The 17,953-nt window shown below is 37.9% G+C and overlaps 1 protein-coding gene across 1 annotated transcript; it reads left to right on the top strand.

Moving 5' to 3' along the window:
- The first annotated feature begins 1,469 nt into the window (after nucleotides 1-1,469).
- Nucleotides 1,470-12,473, top strand: LOC121735996 (synaptic vesicle 2-related protein). Its single transcript, XM_042127015.1, has 13 exons — nucleotides 1,470-1,740; nucleotides 2,374-2,533; nucleotides 2,923-3,019; nucleotides 3,409-3,533; nucleotides 3,765-3,828; nucleotides 5,207-5,332; nucleotides 5,506-5,577; nucleotides 5,737-5,876; nucleotides 6,678-6,826; nucleotides 7,453-7,561; nucleotides 8,479-8,563; nucleotides 10,950-11,039; nucleotides 11,669-12,473. Exons 1-13 carry the CDS (start codon nucleotides 1,620-1,622, stop codon nucleotides 11,804-11,806), a joined length of 1,476 nt encoding a protein of 491 aa, XP_041982949.1. The 5' UTR covers nucleotides 1,470-1,619; the 3' UTR covers nucleotides 11,807-12,473.
- The last annotated feature ends 5,480 nt before the right edge of the window (nucleotides 12,474-17,953 follow it).

Here is a 17,953-nt window from a genome sequence, read left to right as displayed (position 1 = left end):
AAAAATGTACGGTTTCCGTAAAATTCCTAATTTACGCGGGCGAAGCCGCGCGGGACTTCTAGTAGGGTTATAAAAAATTATAAGATGCATAAATAAACAAGTTTAATCAACATAAAAGCAGTATGCTTTAACCACTACTTAAACGCACGGAGACTGCAGCAGCAGGGACATCTTATTTTAAAAGTAAAAGCAGTATGTTTATGAAAGACTTATTTTCAATGTAATTATAAAACTTACATCAAGGAGAACCACACACTTTGCTCTTTGTTAGTATTGGTAGAAACTCAGCATATAAGGTAACAGTGAAATGAAAACAGAAACTATCTTAGCGTGATAATTCACGCTAAGACTAATACGACCAAAGAAAGTCAGGAAAATGTGGGAAAAACGGGGGAAATATTAGAAATTACGAACTACTGGAGCAATTTTTATGGCAATATTTGGCACAGATATAGAGTAGACCAAGTGAAGGGAGTAGGGACATAAGAGCTATTTTTTATGGGAAAATGTACGGTTTCCGTAAAATTCCTAATTTACGCGGGCGAAGCCAGACATCTAGTCTTTTATACATTTTATCGGCCTTTTTATATCTTATACTAGATGTCCCGCGCGGCTTGAGAGGAGGAGAGTGATTGAGGTACTATAGACTGGAGAGAGCCTTATATCGGTGTATAAGCGTCAAAAGCGTGTAATGTTATGTCCTACTTACTAGGACATAACAAAGGAGTCGGTCGGCATATTTCATGTAATAAAAGTGTTAATAAAGGTTTTTAGTGAACATTTAATGCTAGATATTGTTGAGTTCTGTGGTTCCACTAAATAATAAACCATAAGAATGGTCAAAGAATGCCTCAAACACGTGGATTTAACATTAAATACGTAAGTTTTGAACAACGTTTTTTGGGCTTTTCAATCGGTATTTTTGTAAGCTAAAAAGATAATTGAAAAGTTTATTAATCCCTTATTCGTGCTACATAAGGCATTAGTGCTAAAAATGTCAAATCAATTAATAATTTGGCTATAAAAATTGCATAGCTTTTTACGTGTGTTTACGGATTCTCATCACTTGAACTATAGTTAATCGATATCATGAATTAATTGACTTTCTTTCCTGTATCATAATGTGCTTTGAAATAATCGACAAATAGAAATATTCAAGAAAATAAACGCACACTACTTGTATGAAAATAAGCACAAAATGGCCACGCGATGACGGGCTAAGACTACATCTATACTATATACTTTATCTATGGAATGGCCGTTATGCTCCCAAAATTTGTACCATTGAGGAAGTTGATTCCTATGCAATCTATGATATACGAATGTCATTTGTCTCTTTGACAAATGACAGTGACAGTTCAAAGTTGTAAACAAAAGTTGACGTCAGACAAATGGAAAGCCGAAGTTTCTAAAAATTTTACTTTTATTTCTCGCTTTATTTATTTAAATATGTCATAACATAACACATACTTAAAAAGTTGTAAATACAAAAAAATATAATGAATTTTTTATAAACCTAGACATAATGAAGCGTAACGTGTGAGAACAAAAAGTGTAATTCCCGTTAAGTTAACTCCCGTTAGTCGAGTTTTCCACGTCGTTTAAGTCGCGGTTACAAAATGCGGAGAGCTAAAGGGTATCAGGATCTGGACGAGAATGCTGCGGATACGCGGATGCCAGCACCGCCCATGCCGCCCCCGCAGGAGATCGAGATGGCATCGGTTTCGGTGGTGCCTGATGGTATGTATCTTTCAGCTCTTGTCTGAGGCTCCATAATCATGAATTTAGTCTCGTCTCTCTCTAAATGTTCTAATCCAAAGTTCAAACTACTACCACACTAAATTTCATTTAAATCTGCTCAGTAGTTTTACCGTGAAAGTGTTACAAATATCTGCGAGTATAAGATAACATTTTGTAACTGTAAATACATGGGAAAGTCGTGATATAGTTCTGATTAAGTTAATTATACTCTACAAAGAGTTTTGCATTTGTTTGATACATAAATAAACTCGCCGATAAACCTTGGTTTGGTAAGGTTAAATTGTATTTGTTTTTAAGTTTCTGAAATAAATAAATATGTAGTTACCATTAAATAAATTGATTGAGGCAGGCATGGCGTCATTTGGTTGGATTGTGTCAATTCAATGTAAGTCGTGAATCATGATCTATCAGCTGCTATTGACATAACTTGACCAAACTTTGTAGATCCGTCATCTGCCTATAAATCAACTTCTCTGATAGTACTTTTTTTTTATAAAAGTTTCTAGACTTGAGTATGTGGACAAAATACACATATTTTTACTTTTTAAGGAGTCAAAGTTTAAAAGAGTTGGGTAATTTGTGTGAATATTGATTCCTAACAATCTATTTCAGATACTTTCACAGTGACACAGGCAGTGAACGCTCTCGGTTTTGGCTGGTTCCAAGTGAAACTGTCGCTATACACCGGCCTGTGCTGGATGGCTGATTCCATGGAGATGACTATACTCAGTATACTGTCACCAGCTCTGCATTGTGAATGGAACATCAGCAAGTAGGTATCTTTTCATTCTGATCAACTGATTCACTGAGCTGCATTAATGTAAAATGTAAAGTCTCTATTAAAAAAGACTTTATTGCTATACAACATTATAAAGGTAACCGTAACATCTGTATAATTATTATTATTATATACTTATAGTGTTGATCTTTTTATTGAAATATAAGGATTCTAACATAAATGAGAAAGAATTATTAATTTTTTTTTTTAACTTTAAACAGGCTCTAAAAAATAATTAAAGTTTCTACTATGGGAGTGGTAAATTTTATTTTATTGCTACGTTCACGTAAATCAGGCCAAATCTATGTAAGATTTGGCCTGATTTACTCACCCAGCTTGATTGCATTGAGTACATAAATTTTTTTCTACTTTTAATATTTCAGGTATCAACAAGCTCTGACCACCACTGTTGTATTCATGGGGATGATGCTCAGCTCCACATTTTGGGGAAACATCAGTGACAGATATGGAAGAAAAACTGTAAGAAAAATTTTCACTTTGAAGGGTTTTACTTACAACAACCTCCAATAGAGGCAAAAATTATTCCCGTACTTTGAAACTCTTGGTATTGGTCTAATTACATGTTGTATTTGGGATTAAGAGATTATTGGATTACCTATAAGTACCTACAAGGATACTATGGCATGCGGATTTCATTAACAAAACTTGTATTTATGCTAGTGATCCTTTCATCCATAATATGCAATATTATGACAATAATATGCACCAATGTAATCCTGATTTTAACCATGCGCCAAAGTTTAATAGGTTTATAGTCTTACCTCTAGTTTAAAAGTGTATTTAAGTAATAATTAATGGTAAATTGTTTTGTGTAATAAATGGTTAGATAACCTATATGTGTGTTACAGGCGCTGAGTATGTGTGGTGTGTTGTTGTTTTACTATGGGCTGCTCAGTGCTGTTGCACCCAACTTCTTGTGGCTGCTATTTCTGAGAGGTCTAGTTGGCTTTGCAATAGGATGTGTACCACAATCGTAAGTATTGCCATCATGAATTATTATGGTTGTTTTACTTCAGGAACGCTACCTATAATTTTAAGGCATTAAATTATTTGCCATAGTTCACAAACAGGTGGAAACTGAGTGGCACTTAAGATTTAATAAGCTTACTTTTTCAATACTAATGATGAGAAGTATCAAACTTTGGCACTCTACTAATTTACATTTAGAAATTGTTTAATATATTATTCTCTGTTTTCATTTCAGTGTTACCTTATATGCTGAGTTTCTACCAACAAAACAAAGAGCAAAGTGTGTGGTTCTCCTTGATGTAAGTTTTATAATTACATTGAAAATAAGTCTTTCATAAACATACTGCTTTTACTTTTAAAATAAGATGTCCCTGCTGCTGCAGTCTCCGTGCGTTTAAGTAGTGGTTAAAGCATACTGCTTTTATGTTGATTAAACTTGTTTATTTATGCATCTTATAATTTTTTATAACCCTACTAGAAGTCCCGCGCGGCTTCGCCCGCGTAAATTAGGAATTTTACGGAAACCGTACATTTTTCCATAAAAAATAGCTTATGTACCTACGCTCTGAGCTTGGTGGTCTACTCTATATCTGTGCCAAATATTGCCATAAAAATTGCTCCAGTAGTTCGTGAGATAAGCCCTTTCTAATATTTCCCCCGTTTTCCCCACATTTTCCTGACTTCCTTTGGTCGTATTAGTCTTAGCGTGAATTATCACGCTAAGATAGAGATTGTAGCCTATAGCCTTATTCGATAAATAAGCTATCTAACACTGAAATAGAGGCCTATGTCCAGCAGTGGACGACTATAGGCTGATATGATGAACACTGAATAAGTTTTTAAATCGGACCTGTAGTTCCTGAGGTTAGCGCGTTCAAGCAAACATACTCTTCAGGTTTATAGTATTAAGTATAGATTTTTTTAAATTATCGCTTGACAAACTCGAGTCTCGATCTAAAAGACTATGAAAAGTACCAATAACAGGGTCATAATAGGCTCATAATCGACGACGCATAGTGTAATATGGTAGTGATGATGATGAATATAATTTGCATAGTAGCATAATATGCTTTCCGTTCTTAAAACAACGCCGAAACTCCCAAACTTGTATCTATAAAGAATCAGGAGTTCTCTCAGCAGCTTCCGAACCACGGTGTACCGGGTATACCTTGGTGCAAAATCTTACTTATTGGTAGCATATGCTTAGAATACTTCTCACGAAACCGAAGTCAACACACGTTTCCCTATAAATTTTGAGGAGTTCCCTCAATTCATCAGATCACTTTCACTTTTGTGAATATAATACTAAATTGGCATGATACCCTATATATCAAAAGAAAAATTTTGGAAATCGGTTAACAAACGGCGGAGTAATCGTTGAAAATAAAAAAACGAACATAACACCTCCCTCATTTTGAAAGTCGGTTAAAATTGTAGCCTATGTGTTATTCTGATGTATAAGCTATATTATTGTAAAGTTTCATTAAAATCCATCCGTAGTTTTTGCGTGAAAGGGTAACAAAATCCATACATCCAAACAAACTTTCGCCTTTATAATATTAGTAGGATTTTGTTTGGGCTTCTTGGTCTGACACATTTTTATTACAATTTAGATACTAAAAAAACAAATAAGGATTACATAATGTGTAATTGTATTATTTTCAATTCTTGTTGCAGTGTTTCTGGGCATTAGGCGCGTGTCTAGAAGTGGCTCTAGCACTAGTTGTGATGCCCACGCTCGGTGTTCACTGGTTGCTGGCACTGTCTACTGTACCACTACTGATTTTTGCTATTATTTGTCCTGTAAGTACAAATTATAACTTTACGATAAATTTGTAGATTAAAATATGTTATGTATGAAGTGTGTCATCTGTTATTACATAAATAACAATGCCCTCGCGACTTCGTACGTATGAAAGGAAAACCTTAAACCTACATTACTTTCGTACTTTATAAACCACATTTCCTGTCAACAGTGGCTTCCGGAGTCAGCGAGGTTTCACGTCGCTAGCGGAGAACCAGACAAAGCTTTGGCGACATTGGAAAAGGTACTTTATATCAGGGTTTCCTAACCTTTTTTTATCCATCAAATTAGGCTCAACATCAAATTAGGCTCAACTTTTTGGTACTAGGGTGTTGTTTGGAAGCTACAAGCTATACAAATTTCAGTCTTCTTCGTTGGGTCATACTGATTGAATCTGCTGAAGGTGGCGCACGACAACGGGCGTCCTATGCTGCTGGGGCGGCTGGTGTGCGACGACAGCGCTGGGCTCGGCGCGCGTGGCCGCCTGCGACACCTGCTCACGCCGCACCTGCGCGCCACCAGCCTGCTGCTGTGGTTCATATGGTGAGTGTACCACGGCCAACGGCGGCCGGTAAAGTACTGTTACGTGCTAGGGTTCGAAGGATTTGGAGAGAAAGACCTGCTGACTCTCTTGAAGACTATTTACTAGCACTAGGTCCAAACACTAAGCACTATAACTGTCCTAGGTCTACTCATTATTGATCAGTCACTCACTATTGATCACTTGTTTTCACTCCAAAGTCGCCTTGAAGATCGCTCGAACTGAACTGATTTTGCCGACTCGTCTTCCTGCGGCTGTACGTAAACATTCCTTTCTAGAATGTACAAGATTCGCGTAAACAAGTGTGGAATATTTCTAGAAGCCTAACGCCATCTAGTATCGAGTAGGGGGTTCATGTTGTTTTAATTCCCCGAGTGATTCCACAAGTTGACGCTAGATGGCACTACATATCCGTATCCGTAACAGTACTATATCCTTAATTATTATTAAATGTCATAATTTTTCATGTCAAGTTTGCGAATAGGTAATTATCACCGTCACATATTTTAAGTACCCTTGACATAATATGTTTAGCTGGGTAAATGACATCCGTGTTCCACTTAGCGGTTCAGTTGAAAACTGGTGTCATGTCCGTACATGGCCTAAGCCGAACTGGACCTTTTTTTGGTCTCACGTAGGCACAATTTGTCAAATAACTAGTTTGTCTACCCTTGTTGACTTTGTATTATTATATTTATTGTGTCTAGTGTGTGCATTGAAAATATTTTTTTTCTTTCTTTCTTTTTTCTTTCTATCATGTCAAACAGCTTTCTTATCTCACTCACAACCCTTATTGCTCACAGGATGTCATGCGCGTTCTGCTACTATGGCCTGGTGCTGATGGCGACGGAGCTGTTCGCGGCGGCGGGCGGGGCGTGTGCGGCCGACTGCCGCCCGCTACGTACTACTGATTATATGGATTTGTTATGGACTACGCTTGCTGAGTTTCCCGGTAAGTGACGTAATGTGATTCATCAATCTGGTATGGATTGACGCGAATCTGATCGCCTAACCAGTTGATTGATGGACTGATCATTTTTTTATTAAGTACATACTTTTTAGCCATCAACCTGGCGTCAATCTCAGATTGATGGATTGAACTGATGTCAGATTGAGCGTGTAACCTACGACATAGACCATCGAGTTGATTTACAATATTCGATTTGTGAAGAGAAACTAACCGCGCGGTTGGTACACGTCTAGCGCGGTGCGTTTATTCGCTGTCTGGCGGTGAAGTTGTCGAATCCAAATCGAATTACACATTTTGTATGCCCCTATCACCAAATGCTGCATTCAACATTAATACCGCTTTGTATATTAAACCCTAACCTTAAATAATTTAAGTACCTAACTCAATTTCGCTGTTTGTAATTACATAATATACAAACAGCGAAATAGGTATAATAGCATTATAGCAAACTGGGTCGAACGAGGAACTGTTCTGAAGTTTCTATAAGCCCTTCATGTAGATGTTGTTTCTCTGGGGAACTATAACCTAACCTAACCGAATTTTCGAGGGCATAACACGTTTCCGTAAATAGCTGTAAATACTAATACTGTATACATGCGAAATTGCAGGTATATTTGCAACAATATTTGTGATCGAGAAGTTCGGGCGCAAGCGCACGATGGCGGCGCAGTTCGTGGCCTTCGCGGCGTGCGTGTGCGCGCTCGTGTACGACGACAAGTGAGTAACGCGGACCGACTATAGATACCATGTAGGAACTATAGGTGGCAGCGCTTGTCAAGTAAATATTAAATTTCCCGGCAACGCTCCTGCAGCTCTTCTAATGTAGCGACTGCCCATGGGCGACGGTAGTTGCTTTCCATTAAATGACTCCTATGCTCGTTTGTCCCCTTATTTTATTTAAAAAATAATAATTTGTTTCACAAGCAGGTATAGGTTTGTTGTGAGAAAACTCAGGAATAGGCGACAGGGTATGTCAAGTAAATAATCAATTTTAAGTTTTGGATTGGCACCAGTTAATTAGGCACGTTCCCACACTATATTAGTCACCATGAAACTCAAATCAGTTTCAATTTCAACTGTTAGTGGCGCTGATGGACTTTTGAAGTTACTTTTAGCCTGACCCCACACGTCACGTGCGCGTTCCTCGTCGCGACGAGAGAAGAGCGACGCGAGCGTAGTGTATAAGCGTTGCGCTCGCAGTTATTGCATTTTTATGTTATTGCAGTATTTTGTCTGAAAATGTTGTTGGTAAATTAATTTTTATTGCTTGATTAATTTAAATGATTTTTTTTTTATGAAATAAGGGGGCAAACGAGCAAACGGGTCACCTGATGGAAAGCAACTTCCGTCGCCCATGGACACTCGCAGCATCAGAAGAGCTGCAAGTGCGTTGCCGGCCTTTTAAGAGGGAATAGGGTAATAGGGGAGGGTAGGGAAGGGAAGGGAAAGGAATAGTTGAGGGTAGGGTAGGGGTTAGGGGATTGGGCCTCCGGTAAACTCACTCACTCGGCGAAACACAGCGCAAGCGCTGTTTCACGCCGGTTTTCTGTGAGAACGTGGTATTTATCCGGTCGAGCCGGCCCATTCGTGCCGAAGCATGGCTCTCCCACGTATATGTTTACTGTATGTTTTAGCCGCATGTTTTTGACTTGCGTGCTGTTCCTGGCGCGTGGCATCATCGCGGGACTGTTCCAAGCGGCCTATGTCTATACGCCGGAGGTGAGATACATTCAAATTTGAACATTATTGCCTACATAAAACGGTATATCTTTCATTACAACACACTGGCACCATTTGTATCGCTGCCTAAAAAACGATACGGCCTGAAGGCTTGTTTCCACGTTGATTAGTGCAGGTGCGAGTGTTAAGTATTTGTGATAAGTGTTTAGTACAAATAAACGTGGACAGCAACTGATTAGTGCGGGTGTTTAGTAAACAGAAAACTCGCACTAAACAAAGCGAATAGAACCGTGTTCTATTTTTTTGCGAGTAGCCCCGTCCCGCGCGCCTCCCCTTTCCTTGCACTCGCAGCATACCTGCAACTAAACACGTTGGGACAAGTTTCCTTAGTGTTAAGTGTTTATGGCTCATTTTCATTGGTCGATAGGGCCAGCATGCGGGGTGCGGGAGATTTCTGAAACGAATGCTACAGGGCCCGCATTCGGGGAACCGTTTTCATTATGGCTCATTTTCATTGGTCGTTAACTTGTTCGTTATACAGCATGTGGGCAGCAGGCGCGGTCCGAAGGGAGGGGGTCACGGGGGACATGACCCCCCCAAAATCTGAGACAAATGGATAAATCTCAAAATCTTTCCAAATAATATAAGAAAATTTCTAGCTACCCCATAGCAGCGACAAATATATTTTTTTAGTGTACTCGACGAAACGAGGCGGTAGCGGTCATTGCTTCATATTCAGTTCACATCGAGTATGCAAAATACTATATCGCCCTTAGACTAGGAACATCTGACACTTCATTGTCAATCGCGGTTTCTATAGAAAATGGCAAGTTTTTTGACAGGTAGACAATGACCTCTACTGTTCGACAAGGCTGTTTATGAACGTGGCGAGAAAAGGAACTAACGCTTCTATCAATACAAAAACGTCATTTTTGACAGTTCTCCTTTACCAGCAGCGCACGTTGACTGACATTGACTCGTTTCGAGGGCACATCTTTAACCATCTCCCCTAGCATTGAGATACTTGGCGTCAACATATCGGGCGAAGTCCAGTTCCGAAATCATCTAAAGGGTAAGGCCAAATTAGCCTCGAAGAAGCTTGGTGTTCTTATCAGAGCGAGACAGTACTTCAGTCCGGAACAACGCCTACAACTCTACAAGGCGCAGGTTCGGCCTCATATGGAATATTGTTCTCATCTCTGGGCAGGGGCGCTAAAATACCAACTGCTCCCTCTAGATCGTATCCAACGAAGGGCCGCTCAATTGTTGACTGCCATAGTGTTTCAAACAGCTTGGACCCCTTAGAATTACGCCGAGATGTAGCTTCACTCTGCATCCTCTATCGGTTGTATCACGGGGAGTGCTCTGAGGAATTGTTCGGAATCATACCACCTGCAACTTTTTGCTATCGTCCCACGCGAAAAACATACCATCCTCATCACCTTGATGAGTGGCAGTCTTCCACCGTGCGTAACTTTCTGCCGCGCACTGTAAAACTCTGGAATGAACTGTCACCAGCAGTATTTCCGGACCTATATGACCTGCAAACCTTCAAGAAAAGAGCGTATTCCCTCTTCAAAGGCCGGCAACGCACCTGCAGCTCTTCTGATGTTGCGAGTGTCCATGGGCGACGGTAGTTGCTTTCCATCAGTCGATAGGGCCCGCAGGGCTGAGAAGAACCTCTGTGTTCGTCGCCAGTTACAGACGTTCTTGCCATGGAACAACAATTGATGTTACGCGGAGCAATTTTGACTGTGATTTATTGAAGAAGAAACTATAGGCGTCACTGAAGGAGAAGAGAAAAAGATTTTGGGTGCGAACTTTACTGAAAAATAGAAACAGGCATGGCGCGTCAGAAACATTGTGTAAGGAGTTACAATTTGGAGTGTGATAATTTTTTTAGATTATCTAATGACTTATTAGAAGATTTATTAAATAAAATAGAAACACGACTTCAGAAAGAAGACACTCAATTTCGTGAGGTATTATCTCCAAGATCTCCTTTGCAGTAGTATGGCGGCCATTGGGAACTGTCGGAAACGTGGCAACTCGCGTCCCGCAAGCTGTATATCGACCGATGAATTTCATTGGTCGATATCACGGTCGGTATTAAGCATGCGGGCAATCCCCGCAGGCGGTGTAACAAACACGTATCGACTTGTAACTTTCATTGGTCGTTATCTCGGCTGCGGGGACTGCCCGCATGCTGTATAACGAACGAGTTAACGAACAATGAAAATGAGCCATTAGTGCATTTACGCATTGAAAGGAAACTCACTACCGTAAACCGTTATTTAGCACGAGCACTAACACTAAGCACTCGCAAAAATTACATTACACTAAACACTCGCACCTGCACTAATCAAAGTGGAAACTATACCGCCTGACGTATAGGATGTTGTCTAAACATCGTCGTATTTCCCAGGTGTACCCGACGGCGCTGCGGTCGACGGCGGTGGGCGCGTGCAGCGGCGTCGCGCGACTCGGCGCCATGATCACGCCCTACGTCGCGCAGGTAAAGTCTATTCGCGTTAAGGTGCGTTTTTGGTCGTGTTTGGTCTACGCCACTACAAATCAGTTGCTGTTTCGGTCGCTAGACTAATGGCGGTAGAAAATGCAACGTAAATTATAGGTAATTCATATTCTTTCTCATAGAATTTTACTTTTCTATGGGAAAATTTATGACGCTAAAGCTGGTGCTTATACAAATCACAAAAAAAAATTGCCCTTTCAGCGCTGCTACTTTCACAGTGAACTCTATACAAGGGACACATACACAATCTAAAGTATTATTATCACTTAGTTTTATTACACCTTGTAGAGTGCTTTCCAAGAGCCATGACGACCTCTGTGGCTCAGTGGTGAGCGCGTTGGTAGCTCAATCCGGAGTCGCGGGTTCGAATCCCGCCGACGGAACAAAAAGTTTCAAAAGTTCCTGTGTCATGGATGGGTATTAAATATGTGTATCATATAATAAAAATCTTAAATATATAATGTATAGTATAAAAGTATTAAATAATATATTTCCGTTGTCTGGTACCCGTAACACAAGTCCTTCAGGTACTTAACACGGGGCCCGACTGACGTGGTGTGAAGCGTCCATAGATATTATTATATGACCATACTTACATGAAAACATTTCAGGTGCTCCTCAAGAATTCTGTGCTGACGGCGACAGCTGTATACAGTATAGCGGCGCTTCTGGCGGCTGTCGCCTGCCTCGCGTTACCTATTGAGACTAAAGGACGAGAGATGAGGGACACCGTCACCGGTACCACATAGGTACCGACATGGTACCACGTAGGTACCATATTCCCGTGTGGTACCAATTATATGGTAGCAGAAGAGAGGAGAAAGAAGGTTGTAAACTAAGTCTGTTCGCGTCAGACAGTGAGTCTACGATTTTACGATTCGATCTGAGATTTTTTTTACCTGAGAAATGTTAATTTTTTCGTTACTTTTAAATATTATTGAAGTATAAGTAACATCTAAACATGAACTAACGGCAACTAGAAACTTCTATGGATTATGACGAAAACCACAATATTTAATTTTGATTTTTTTATAATGGCAACAAAGTACTTAATTATTGTTACCCTCATTAAAACACAGTATTTTAATATGATCTTCTATAAAAAAGAGCTTAAATGCAAAAGTAGCCTAACTAAGGCTTCTTACAGACGAACGGCACTTGTCGACGACACGCGTAGACTGCAGTCGTCGGCAGTCGTTGGATTTTTTTTCATTTATTTTTTTTACACTTGTCGATGGCTGCCGTTGACGCGTGCCGTCGACAAATGCCGTTCGTCCGTAAGCGCTCTAATGAGATTTATATAGAGTTAGATTACTTTTGCACTGTGCCTAACGGATTCCGTCTTCCAATGTACATAAGGCTGATTTATGAATCTTTTAATTTATTATTAATAATAAGTATAATAACATTCGTAACTTTGCGGGATAAAAATAATATTTTTTAAGTATTAGAATTTTATAAAAGTCTATATGTATGCACTATTATACATAACTGAAGATATGTGAAAGAAATTCAATTAGTGGTATTTGAGTGTTGTTTACTTTATATTACACAATTATTAATATTTTTATCTAAAGACCAACGCAATACTTATTGAATTATAAAGAAAATAAATGTAAATGTGTCAATTTTACTTCATACATATTATTAAATTTGAATTATTATTATACAATAATTATTATTATAGTTATTAAATATAATTTATAAGAGCACAAAGTCTATATTAAGTTGAAACAACTCTTTTTTATACTCTCTATTTAATAATGACTAATACTGTTACTGTTTTTGTTGTAGATACTACAAACATACTTTTAAGATAATATTTAATCAGTATTAATATATTTATCATGTAGATAAACATGTAAATAATATTTGAATGTCAACGAATGATAATATGCGAATACTTTTAACTGTTTTTTACTTAGGCTTTTGCCTCGAATTTGGCGGTGAACGCAGCGACGGCGGAGCGGTGACCAGAGAGAATTTATGTCAATCACATGTCAATGTATAGGACAGTACCAAAGACCTGACAGTACATAACAGAGTAGACTACGATATAGAACAGTAGAATAGGCACAAAACTCGGCTAGCGAAATAAAAGTGTGCTTGCGTGTAAGCGAAGTGCACACATAATAATGTCAAAATAAATCGCAGACTGTTCTATAATTTTATATGAAACCTCCATAAGTATTTCGCCTCTGTTATCCCGCTGCACTCGCCGCAAAATTCGAGGCGAGAGTCTTAACAGTCAATTAATTTTGTTTTTCGAACCTATAACAAACTAATTCGGAATAAAATAAAAACGTACTGAAAAATGATTGGCAAGCAATAACTATAATAATTATAGTGAAATCGTCTTTACTGAGGCACATATACTTCGTCTGGGTTAGAGGAGACATAAATAATATTTTGTCGCTTTCGGTGATAACCAGAGACATTTAATGATAACTTAATTTTAATTTAATGAAAATTTTGACATAAAGTAGATATACATTTTCTGACAAACTATTAATTTTTTTTTAACTATTAATTTAGTTACCTGAGTAATCATCAAGTAATGTCTCTTAAGTGCGTTCATCGTCTTAAATAGAAATAGTCCAACGATTTACAGGTGGCTTTAAGAACGAAAGCTGCTCAAAGATGGATGGCGCTCGTTTGGGGAGGTATAGGTTCAGCAATGGATGGCGAAAGACTGATGACGATAATAATTATACACGGTTAACCTTTAGGCTTTACGCAGACTTGCGCTAGTGGGCCTAAAAATTGTAAACGGTTTAAATATATTTTACTTTACCATTTTTGAAAATAATACTCAGAATGATTATGTACTTAACAATAAATATTTTGCATATTGCTTTATTTGCTAAGTACTATTTGGGACCAAGTTTAAAAGTATTTTTAATGATGAATAGATTAGAAAGCCAAAGCTTTGGCTTGACATCAAATTGCATTTATGATTCTAGTTTTTGTACCATTTACTATTTTTTATTTATTAACTTTTTAGGGTTCCGTACCCATAGGGTGAAAACGGGACAAAAAGGCCTTAATTATATTATGTCTACTTCAATATTTAAGAATTATATTAAAATAAAATAAAAAATTAAGGGGGCTCCCATACATGGTTTCTGTGTATTTCTATGAATAAGTGTCGCTAGCTGCGCAGGGAATATATTTCATAGAAATATGTACATAGAAACCAATAGTGTCGTGACGACACGTCGTCTGCGGTTGCTTTATTAAGACGACCTCTGTGGCTCAGTGGTGAGCGCGTTGGTAGCTCAAGCCGGGGGTCGCGGGTTCGAATCCCGCCGACGGAACAAAAAGTTTTCAATGTCTGGATGTGTATTAAATATGTGTATGATATAATAAAAATCTTAAATATATGTATAGTATAAAAGTATTAAATATATTTCCGTTGTCTGGTACCTGTAACACAAGTCCTTTAGGTACTTAGCACGGGGCCAGACTGACGTGGTGTGAAGCGTCCATAGATATTATATTATTATTATATTATTATTATTATTTATGTCGCCCGCTGCCAACCGGCACCTTAAGGCGCGGCGCGGGCAGCCGCAGACATCGACGGGCGTACGCAACGAAATGGACCGGCCCGCCCCGCCCCGTCGTCTGCAAAGCGCCTAATAAAACAGCACGCTTAGTTCTTAACAAGTCCTCAGAATAGCTTGAACTATTTTTTAAGTTATTTTGAAGCATATTGTGATTTTATAATAATTTTGACACCAAATAATTTTGTATTTTCAATGTTACTCATTTTTAATAGTATTCTATGTAGCATATTATTTTAAATTTAATAAACGCACTGCTTTATTTAAAAATGATTTATTATTATTTATTTCCTACTAAAATATGATGATTGCTATAAAAACTTTAATCTGTAGCTATAGCAACCAAATTTTGTTCTGTATACCCTCGTTTTACAAATTATCGGACGTTTTCATAAGTCGCGGCTGACGGATACGGCTTATTTCTGATTATTACAAAATCCACTAAACTGTGCACATATTTGTCTGACATAAGTCGCTTGAGCGTTCGACGAGGACCGGACGTCTGAACAGAATCTGGTTGGCTGGATCAATGAGTTTCTAAAATACTAGAGTAGCAATGTCTTACAAAAGATTCTCAGAAATGCGTAACCACTTTTTTGTTCAAAAGACAATGTCAAGTCATATATTCGTTATGTCATTATGTATGTGAGATATGCCTGCAGGCATCTTCGAAGTGGCAACGCGTTGTCACATAGAATATCATTGGGCTGGATGTTTTTGCATCCGCGGATGAACCGTGCACATTTTTAAGCTGCATCCGTCAGTCGCGACTTATGGATGCGTCCGATAATTTGTTCCCAGCTTTATCCACCGATGCCGCGAACTGCGAAACAGCGGCGAACCGATTTACTGTCTCATCCGCCGCACGACAATGCGTTTTAATGCATCTCGCTCTATTCCTGTTTCGCAGATATTTCGCAGTGCAGCGTCGGCGGACTAGAGGCGTTAAAAACAAAACGGCATGTAACTAAAATACATTTTTGTATCGTGAATGAATGAAATTTTATTCATATTATAATATCAAAAACGTAATGTAATAGATATATCCGATGTGCGTCTCTTTAGTATTATAAACAATTTATATTTTCCTTGTTTGAATTCATTAACCGACTCCCAAAAGGGAGGAGGTTATAATATTATTATGTTCGGCTGTGGATATATTTTTTTACGTCTGCATTTTGTAGTCGTAAGCGTTTACTGCATAGGATTACCCAATAAGGATTTTATGTTTGGTTCAAGCCACGAGACAAGTCGCAACATTGATAGAAAGATTGAAGTGTGACTTGTCTCGTTGCTGGGATCATGTAAAAGAAACAAAAACAAATGTGTCATCTAAGCTTATTTATTTACGAATTTCAACACATAAGTAACTAGAATACTTCATTCATTTCATTCCTTGACAAATCTAAATTAAAACACGATTTACGTGTGCATACCTACTATAATTATTCATATTTTCGAGTCTCGAATATAAAAACAAAATATGACTTAGCAACGCAAATCTTTTAGTTCATTACAAAGACCTTGAAGCTTACAACTAAACGAAATCACAGAAAATTATAATTACCACCGTAAGGCGATGCTGCAATACTTTTATTTTATAACTAAATATGTGCAATCAGTCATTGAAATAATATACAACGCATGACATGGGCGTACCGAGGGGGGGGGGGGGGGCAGGGGGGGAGGGGAGGGGAGGGCAGCTGCCCCCCCTGGATCATGTTGACGTCCCTGCTAAATATATTATCTAGTACTTTCATCTATAAAAATAACGAATTTTTGCCATTTGTTTGCAATACAACTAAAATTTATTAATTTTTTATTCTTTATAAACACCTAGCTTATAAAAAACTTGATTTGCCCCCCCTGGCCCAGAATCTGCGTAATTTGCCCCCCCCCCCCCCCCCCCTGGCCCAGAATCTGAGTAATTTGCCCCCCCCCCTGGCACAGAACCTGGGTACGCCCACGACGCATGAGCTTAACTGAAGACGCGGGCGCAGAATGCGTATCAATGATAAGAATTTAGTTCAAGTTAGTCAATTCTGGGTCCGCGTCGAATGGACGCCAAACAAAGAAAATCGTACATTGACCTCTTGACCTCATACCACGTGTTGTCGTATTACGTAAATAACCTCCTTTTTTGAAGTCGGCTAAAAAAAGGTTTACAACTCATTCTTCACATATTGTTAACCTTTTAATTTGGGGTTTAATAATACTATGCAATGGGAAAACCGAAATTATTTTTACGTTTAAAAAATAAAATCGCAATGTATTTATAATTTATTTGGCGTCTGGCGTCTGGCGTGGCGCAATTTATACTGTGTAGTGTGTGTAGGTATAATGTAATACAAGTATTTTTGATAAAACCAGCTATCGCCAAACTTTAAAAACGAAAGTTTTATTCGGCAAAATATGTGACAAGCAATTTTAATCATTACTATAAAATTTTCTACTTCCGTTTTTCGTCTAAAAACACAACTTGTATCCACGGCGACGAATCGCTTCACTACACAGAACTTCATACTTAATATGTCAATTTATCAAATAATAATGTTATTAATATTTTAGATTTGGAGATATGGTATGGTAAAATCAAATAACAACCTGGGCATATTATTGTTATCTATTGCCGTCTGCTTCAGGAAATGTTTAGAGAGGAATGTGTTATACTTGAAATAAAATTGACTCACCCAAAAAAACCTTTTTTTTTACAATGTGATAAGTACTAACCATATTTCTGTCTTGAGGTCTTTACATAGTCAGTAATTGATTTTACCACACCTTATAAACTATAGTTTTAGTAAATAAAGGAATCATGTGCTATTTTGTACTGTACAAATTGTATAATGCAAAGAAATAAATGGGCTATCTAGCTCCATGTTACAAGCGTGTGGTATTCAAAAGGAATACTTATTTATGATACCTATTTTGAATAAAAAGATATTTTATTTATTTTTATTTTAAATTTTAAGACATCTACACAACCTAATATAATATACATATTATTATATTATATTACAGCTAATTATAATAGCTTTAACTCATGAACAAACACTAACCCCCATTGTTAATATATATATTTAGTATTTACTATTTAAAGTCTGCTGTCTTTTTCTAATAATATGTCACTTTTCTAATGTGCCAGAAGAAGACAAGTATTGTATAGTTACCTACTTGCTGTGTAAATATTTTTAGTAATATTTACACAGCAAGTATTTTAAAGTAAGGGGGCACATAGCCTCTGCGTTCCCTATCAAATATTCATAATTCACTATTTGACAACATTTACATATAGTAAGATAATGTAGAAACTGGGATTTTAACTCTGTT

Source organism: Aricia agestis, chromosome 2 (assembly GCF_905147365.1).
Source record: "Aricia agestis chromosome 2, ilAriAges1.1, whole genome shotgun sequence".
In the NCBI taxonomy this organism is placed as follows: domain Eukaryota; kingdom Metazoa; phylum Arthropoda; class Insecta; order Lepidoptera; family Lycaenidae; genus Aricia; species Aricia agestis.
The sequence above is the reverse complement of the archived record's forward strand: the minus strand, read 5'-3'. Positions and strand labels throughout refer to the sequence as shown.